We start from the raw sequence: 7,580 nt of genomic DNA, 5'->3' as shown, positions 1-7,580 counted from the left end.
GCAGCATTCCAGGAGAGAGCTGGGGTGGGCAGCATGGGGTGGCCGCTCTTCCCTGGAACCTACCTTCTTCTCTGCCTCCTCGCCCAGCTTGCTGCTGCAACTTCAGGTGACAGGGGACATGGGAAAAAGGGGTAGAAGCCCTTGGTGGGGGGCACTGGGGCTGGCGCTTCGCTGGGGACTCTCTTACCTCCCTATGGGGATACAAGCAACTGCAAACCCTCCTGGGCATCTCAGGGTGGTTTGAGACCCCAACCTTTGAATGGGCTTGTCTCAGTCCCCACCAAAAGCAGGCCCTGTCCCTGTTCCCCCAGCCCTGCTGCCCTCTTGCCCCTGACAGGTTTGGGGTCAAGTGTCTCAATAGCCACAACTGGCTGCGGTTGCTCAGACATTGCACCCTCACTGCAGGGGGCTGATGCCTCAGTCAGCCCTTCTGAAAGGCACAAGGAACTTTCCTACCAAATTCTGCTTAGTTTCCTCCTCTGCAGATGGGCTCTGGGCAATGATGAGCTTGCCAAAGACCAGGCTGATCCCCCGGAGGGCTTCTAGACCCTCTGAGGCCTTCATGGAGGGGGATGAATTCACCCTCGGTAGAGATGCCCATGCTGGTCCCAGGCACATGGGAGGGTCCCTGGGACCCTCAGGCTGCCAAGTGCCTCTGCACTTCCTCAGCTCTGCTCTCACTTCCAGATGCTGAGAAGACCCCAGGCTACTGGAATGAAGGGGCCAGGAGGAGGCTGAAGTCAGCACTGGCATTGCAGCCAGTGGCACAGCGGGCCAGAAACATTATCCTCTTCATGGGTGATGGTGAGTCCCCCGGGTTGCAGCCAGGCAGGGGACATGGCTGCTGAGAAGGTGGGGCTGGTGCAGGCCCTCTCCTCCCCAGCTGGTACAGGGCAATGCTGGAGGAGGCCAGGACTATCCCAGGCCCCAGCCGCTTACCACCCCACACTGTGGTTCCTGCAGGCATGGGGCTGTCCACCATGTCGGCTGCTCGGATCTACAAGGGGCAGTTGGCTGGCGGCTCAGGGGAGGAGAGCATCTTGGCCATGGAGGCCTTTCCCCACCTGGCCCTGGCCAAGGTGAGTGGGGCAGCACTGGGGGGTGGCCCTGGTGCTCTATGTACAAAGCCCCACTGTCCCTTGCTTGCTTCCAGACCTACACCATTGACCGGCAGGTGCCCGATAGCGCTGGCACTGGCACAGCTTACCTCTGTGGGGTGAAGGCCAATGCCAAGACGCTGGGGCTGAGTGGGGCAGCTGTCTATAGCAAATGCCGCAGTACCTTTGGCAATGAGGTGGACTCAATCCTTCACCGGGCCAGGCTGGAAGGTAGGAGCAGCAGGCAACCCAACAAGGAGAGCCTGGCATGGCATGGCCATCCCAGGGCTGGACAGGCTCTTTCATAAACACCCACACTGCAGGCAAGTCAGTGGGCATCGTGACGACCACACGGGTGCAGCACGCGTCCCCCGGGGCAGCTTATGCCCACTCGGCCAGTCGGAGCTGGTACGCCGATGCCAACATGCCCAAAGAGGCATTGCGGGATGGCTGCAAGGACATCGCCTACCAGCTGGTGCACAACACAGACATCAATGTGAGTTGGGGAGTGGGTGTTGGAGGGAGGGGACATGTGGAACATTGAGAGGGTCTGCTAAGCTCCCCAGCAGGTGATCCTGGGTGGTGGGCGGATGTACATGACCCCCAGGGGGACTGCGGACCCCGAGTACCCACAGGACCCGGCTCAGCATGGCACCAGGAAGGATGGCCTCGACTTGATTGCCAAGTGGCTGAATGCCAAGCAGGTACGACAGCCGTGTGGATGGGACATGGTGCCAGGCATGCTGCATGTGCCATTGGCACCGGCTCTGTTCTCACTGGCAGGGTGCCCGCTATGTCTGGGACAAGAAGGGCATGGATGCAGTCGAGGATGACTCTGTAAGCCACCTGATGGGTAAGAGCATCACTGCCTGCACCACCAGCAATCTCTCCTCCTCCTTGCTCTGGGGTTGCTGACAGGAGCACAAAGCAGCCCCATCACAGATGTCCCCACACCCTGCTTTCCCAGGCCTCTTCGAGCCCAAGGACATGAAGTATGAGCTAAACCGCAACACCTCCACAGACCCGTCCATTGTGGAGATGACGGAGAAGGCCATTCGCATCCTGCGCAGGAACCCCAAAGGCTTTTTCCTCTTTGTGGAAGTTGAGTGCTCCCAGCTGGGCAGTGTGGCTGAGGCTGGGGTGGGATGTGGGTCTTTGGAGCACGGGATGTCCCAGGGGACCAGGAAGAGAGTTGATGGCCATGTTCTCCGTGCAGGTGGCAGGATTGACCATGGCCACCACAGTGGCCGGGCCAAGCAGGCACTGATGGAAGCTGTCATGCTGGACCGGGCAGTGGCACGGGCAGGCGAGCTCACCTCCCCCTCTGACACCTTGACTGTGGTGACAGCTGATCACTCCCATGTCTTCACCTTTGGGGGAAACACACTGCGTGGCACCTCCATCTTTGGTGGGTCTCGGGGAGGGGTGGTGAGCATCCCTGCTCCCATCTCCCTCTTTTACTCCCACCAAAGGCTGAGCCAGCTGAGATGGGGAGCTGGGGAGAGATACCTGGCTGGGACATGGAATGACAGTGTCTTTTCCTGTGCCAGGGCTGGCCCCCAAGAAAGCCAAGGACAAGCAAGCCTACACCAGCATCCTCTATGGCAACGGTCCGGGCTACAGCATCCGCAACGGGGGCCGCCCGTCCCCCAGCCTCCATGCTGCAGGTAGGAATCTGCTGGGGATGGGATGGGATAGGATGGGGGCATAAGGTGGCTGATCCTGGCCACTAGAGCTGCATGGGGTCCCCATGTACCATGTCATCCAGGAGCCACTTGGGCATGAATTGTCCTAGTGCTGGGATAATAGGAGCTGTTGCTCATCCCTGAGATGGGTAGGAGAGCCTGCTACCCCCAGCCCAATTTCTCCTGCAGAGGACAAGGACTACCAGCAGCAGGCAGCTGTGCCCCTGGAGATGGAGACCCACAGCGGGGAGGACGTGGTGGTGCTGGCCAAGGGCCCTATGGCCCACCTCTTCCACGGGGTGCAGGAGCAGCACTATATTGCCCATGCCATGGCCTATGCTGCCTGCCTCGAGCCCTATGCCACTGAGCCTGGATGTGGCACAGCCCGCAAGGCCTCCCGTGGCACCCTGTGTGCACCACAGCCCCTGCTCATCCTCCTGACCCTCTGTGTGGCTGCCCACGTGGTGGGGGGCTCAGAGTGAGACCGCCCCCAGCCAAGCCCCACTTCAGCCCTGGCTGTCTGCCCCCTCCCCTCACCATGCCATCAAAAGTCTTGGCAGCTGGATCGCCACTGGGGCCAGAATCAAGGAATGCAATAAAACAGTTGTTTGACTCCATTTGCAATGCAAGGATTTGCAGCAGCAGTCACCTCCTCAGGCATTGCCCCATACCTCTGTTTCCCCAGGTGGTGATGGCTCCTAGTTCTTCCCCTGGTACCAGCGCTGAAAGTACTGGGGTAAAGGGGGTGATGAAATGAAGGTGAGAGGAGGCCATGTTCCCCCCAGTTTTATGAGGCTGGGGCACAGTACGCAAGTGTTGGTACCTTCCTGCAAGGGTTGAACAAGGAGCAGGGCTTTAGTCCACATCCGTGGACTTATTGCACAAGTGCTGGGCTTGGTACAGGAGTGACCCCAGGTGCTTCCAGTACCCTCGTTGCCCCAGGTCCAATGCTCAGCGCTGCCTGTGGCACCCCACACCAGGGCATCCACGTGCCTGGCACCACAGCACTGTAGGCTGGGCAGGTAGTGATGCCTGCCAGGCACTGCCCATCCTCTTGCCCCCTGCATCTGTTTGTGCCCCAAGTCCGTCCATACCCCAACAGCACCACGGAGGCGCCAGCAGCCCAGCCCATGGCCTTTGTGCTGGATGCCTGGCACTGGACTATCAGACATGCCGAACACCTCCACACACCCTGCAAGGGCTGATACCGGTCCAAAGTCCCTTCCCAGATCTGCTAGAAATGCAGACACTGCCAGTGGTGCTGAGCTACTGGATCTCAGCATGCAACCTCTGGCACTCCTCATGCTCTGTCTGGGCCTTCAGGCAGAACTCAGCACTGCTACCATCCCAGGTGAGGACAAGGATGGGGATGTGCACCTGGCTGGCTGTAGCAGGGCACCTGGCAGGGCACCAGCCTGGCTGGTCACAGGGAGGGTTTGGGGAGGGGAGCAGGCGCTTCCCAGCCCTGCAATGGTTAATGGGTTTACCCCTGCATTTCTTGGGTACTTGGACCAGCTTTTCCCTGTGGGATCAGGTTTTCTGCATGTTTCTGGGCTGGAAGGGGCTGGGGAAAATGGCTATAGCATCCCCCCTTTGCCATGGATTTGGCCCCATCCCACCTTCCAGATAACTCCCCATTGTGTCCATTTTTACTGCCCTCCTCCTTCCCTGCCCCAGGGTCTCTGGGCCAGGCAGTGGGTGCAAGCCCACGTGGTCTCCCCCCACCCCAAACAGAACCCTGAGCTACTTGGTTCATGCTAGAGGAGGCCTCAGCATGCAGATGCTCAGGGAACAAGTACCCAATGGATGTGGGTACCCGAGGGAGGGAGGAGCCACAGGGATGGAAGTGCTGGTGATCTGGGGCTGACAGATACTGCCGTGTTCCAGTGGAGGAGGAGGATCCAGCCTTCTGGAACAGGCAGGCAGCCACAGCCATTGAGGCCTCCTGCAAGTTGCAGCCCAGGGTAACTGAAGCCAAAAACCTCATCATTTTCCTTGGAGATGGTGAGTCCTGCTGGCACATCCAGCAGAGAGGATGGCACAGACAGTGCCCCATGGAGCAGGATGTGGGTAGAGAACCTGGCCCAGAGGGTGACTGGGACCCACTCTTCTCACCCAGGATTTGGGGTCCCCTCCATCACGGCCACCCGCATTCTAAATGGGCAGCAGCAGGGGAAGCTGGGCCCTGAGACCCCCCTCGCCCTGGATTCTTTCCCCTATGTGGCTCTCTCCAAGGTAAATTCCCACCACACTGGGCATGGGGCCAGGGTGATGTCTGTGTGGCTGCTTGCACAGATGCACATATGGGGTGCACAGGGTCCCTGCCCATCCTGCACTTGTCCTTAGGTAAGCAAAAGAGTGTGGTGTGGGGTGTTGGGATGGGGACAGCCTGCTGGGTGCTTCTGCCAACTGTCCCCCGCTCTGAGCCTGGCATGTGTCCTTGGCAGACATACAGTGTGGACCGGCTTGTCCCTGACAGCGCATCGACTGCCACAGCCTACCTCTGCGGGGTGAAGGGCAACTACCACACAGCAGGAGTGAGTGCAGCCGCCCGTCTCTCACAGTGCAACACCACGGCAGGCAATGAGGTGGTCTCAGTGCTGGAGCGAGCCCGCAAAGCTGGTAACAGGGGGTACAGAGCTGGGAGGGACCCCACTGGGGAAGAGGAGTATCACACCAGGGGCTGCCATGCCATGAGCATCGCAGGGCTTGGTGGTGGGGGATACCATGTCAACCTTCCTGGGGCCTGATGTGTGTGGGGGCCGCAGGGAAGGCAGTGGGCATCGTAACAACATCACGGGTGCAGCACGCATCACCCTCGGGGGCCTATGCCCATGTGGTGGACCGCAACTGGTACGCGGATGTCAGCGTGCCCAAGGAGGCCCGTCTCCAAGGCTGCAAGGACATCGCCTGGCAGCTGGTCCACAACGTGGACATCAACGTGAGCACCTGTGCATGGGAGGGAAGGAGCAGGGGTAGATCCCGCACCCAGCACTCCCACTAACACTACATCCATTTCATCCCCTCCAGGTTATCATGGGGGGTGGTCGGATATACATGACCCCTGCAGGGACGCCGGACCCTGAATATCCTGCCAATAAAACAGAGAATGGGATACGAGGGGATGGGAAAAACCTTATCAACATGTGGCTGGAGGCACGGCCGGTGGGTGAAGCAGCAGGGACAGACCTCTGCCCATCATCCACAGGCATGGGATCCAGCACTCTCTAACCCTCTGTGGGATTTGTCCACAGGGTGCCCGCTATGTCTGGAACAGGACAGAGATGCTGGCTGCGGCTTCTGACCCCAGCGTGACTTATTTGATGGGTAATAAATATCCTATATGCCAGGATCTGACAGCTACTAGGATGCATGCAGGCATTGAGACTGTCCCCTGTGTGCCCCCTCCCAGGTCTCTTTGAACCCATGGATATGAAGTATGACTTGGTGCGTAACACCACCCTGGACCCATCGCTCACTGAAATGACAGAGGCTGCCATCACTATACTGAGCAGAAATCCCAAAGGCTTCTACCTCTTTGTGGAAGGTAAGTGCTTACCTAGGGTGGGCAAGAGGGGGGGGATCCCACATCCCTGGATAGGGTTAGGGGTTTGGGGTGATGCTGTTAGTCCCCAGCCCACCTTGGATGCCCGTCTTCAGGTGGCAGGATCGACCATGGCCACCACGAAGGTGCAGCCCAGAAGGCGCTGACGGATGGGATTGCATTTGATCGGGCCATTGACCGAGCGGGCGCCCTAACGGACGAGGCAGACACCCTCACCGTAGTCACTGCTGACCACTCACATGTCTTCAGCTTTGGTGGCTACCCCCTGCGTGGCGCCTCCATCTTCGGTAGGGTTCTGCCCAGCCACCAAAAGTGGGGCACAGCCCTATTGTGGGTGCTGCCGGCTCTGGAACACCCTGGCTGCAGGTGGAGGGATGATATGGGCTTTTCTTGGCAGATTACCCACTATTGCCCTCTCCCCAGGTCTGGCTCCGAGCAAAGCTGCTGACAATAAGAGCTACACAGCCATCCTCTACGGGAACGGGCCAGGCTACCTGGGTGCTGTTCGGCCTGACGTGAATGAATCCACAGCCAGTGAGGGCACAGGGACCATGGTCGGGTGGTGGGATAGGGCTGTGGGCCATTGCTAACCCCCTCATTCCCTCCTTTCCCCTCCCCAGAGGAATTTGACTACGTGCAGCAGGCAGCTGTGCCCCTCAAGTCGGAGTCCCATGGTGGTGAGGATGTGGCCATCCTGGCCAAGGGTCCCATGGCCCACCTCTTCCATGGGGTGCAGGAGCAGACCTATGTGGCCCATGCCATGGCTTATGCCGCCTGCCTCGAGCCCTATGTCGACTGCCACCAGCGGAGCTCTGCCACTGGAGCCCACACCACCTTCCTGGCCCTGCTCCTCCCCACCCTCCTCCTGCCCCTCTTCCACTGACCCCACAGCCCTGCATTCTCCTCTCCCCACTGCTGCAGCACCCACAGGTGGATGGTGACTTTTTGGAGTATCCCTGATCTGGACATGGCAGTCATGAGGCATCATATCCAGGAATGGAGGGGTGCTGAGTATTTAATAAGCATGGAATGTGATGCTACTGAGACATGTATGTGATGTGTTGTGCTGGTGCTGTGTGGGTCCCCATGCTGTGCAGGCAGGGCTGGGGGTGCTGCCCACTGCTGCCTGTCCCATCACCACGGCCTCTTGCATCCACTTGGCATATCCAGTGCTTTATTGACCAGAAACAGCAGCAAAAAAATACAACAGGCGTTCATGTCCCCATGCTCTGG

At 59.3% G+C, this 7,580-nt stretch overlaps 2 protein-coding genes across 3 annotated transcripts; both read left to right on the top strand.

Annotated features, from left to right (window-relative positions):
* Positions 1-3,399, top strand: LOC101875310 (intestinal-type alkaline phosphatase-like). Its single transcript, XM_031043066.2, has 10 exons — positions 1-804; positions 964-1,079; positions 1,154-1,328; positions 1,421-1,593; positions 1,667-1,801; positions 1,881-1,950; positions 2,065-2,199; positions 2,314-2,505; positions 2,648-2,764; positions 2,972-3,399. Exons 1-10 carry the CDS (start codon positions 573-575, stop codon positions 3,262-3,264), a joined length of 1,638 nt encoding a protein of 545 aa, XP_030898926.2. The 5' UTR covers positions 1-572; the 3' UTR covers positions 3,265-3,399.
* Positions 3,400-3,477: 78 nt separating this feature from the next.
* LOC101870028 (intestinal-type alkaline phosphatase) lies at positions 3,478-7,353 on the top strand. Of its 2 annotated transcripts, XM_005142297.3 has the most exons (11): positions 3,478-4,133; positions 4,670-4,786; positions 4,902-5,017; positions 5,230-5,404; positions 5,551-5,723; positions 5,813-5,947; positions 6,037-6,109; positions 6,195-6,329; positions 6,443-6,634; positions 6,771-6,881; positions 6,968-7,353. In XM_005142297.3, the coding sequence occupies exons 1-11, from the start codon at positions 3,929-3,931 to the stop codon at positions 7,228-7,230; spliced, it is 1,695 nt and encodes a 564-aa protein (XP_005142354.3). In that variant the 5' UTR covers positions 3,478-3,928; the 3' UTR covers positions 7,231-7,353. The 2 variants fall into 2 exon arrangements, with proteins under 2 accessions (XP_005142354.3, XP_030898925.2); XM_031043065.2 differs by lacking the exons at positions 4,670-4,786; positions 4,902-5,017.
* The last annotated feature ends 227 nt before the right edge of the window (positions 7,354-7,580 follow it).

This window comes from Melopsittacus undulatus, chromosome 6 (assembly GCF_012275295.1).
Source record: "Melopsittacus undulatus isolate bMelUnd1 chromosome 6, bMelUnd1.mat.Z, whole genome shotgun sequence".
NCBI lineage: Eukaryota > Metazoa > Chordata > Aves > Psittaciformes > Psittaculidae > Melopsittacus > Melopsittacus undulatus.
Note: the sequence above shows the minus strand (reverse complement) of the source record. Positions and strands in the feature narration are given on the sequence as shown.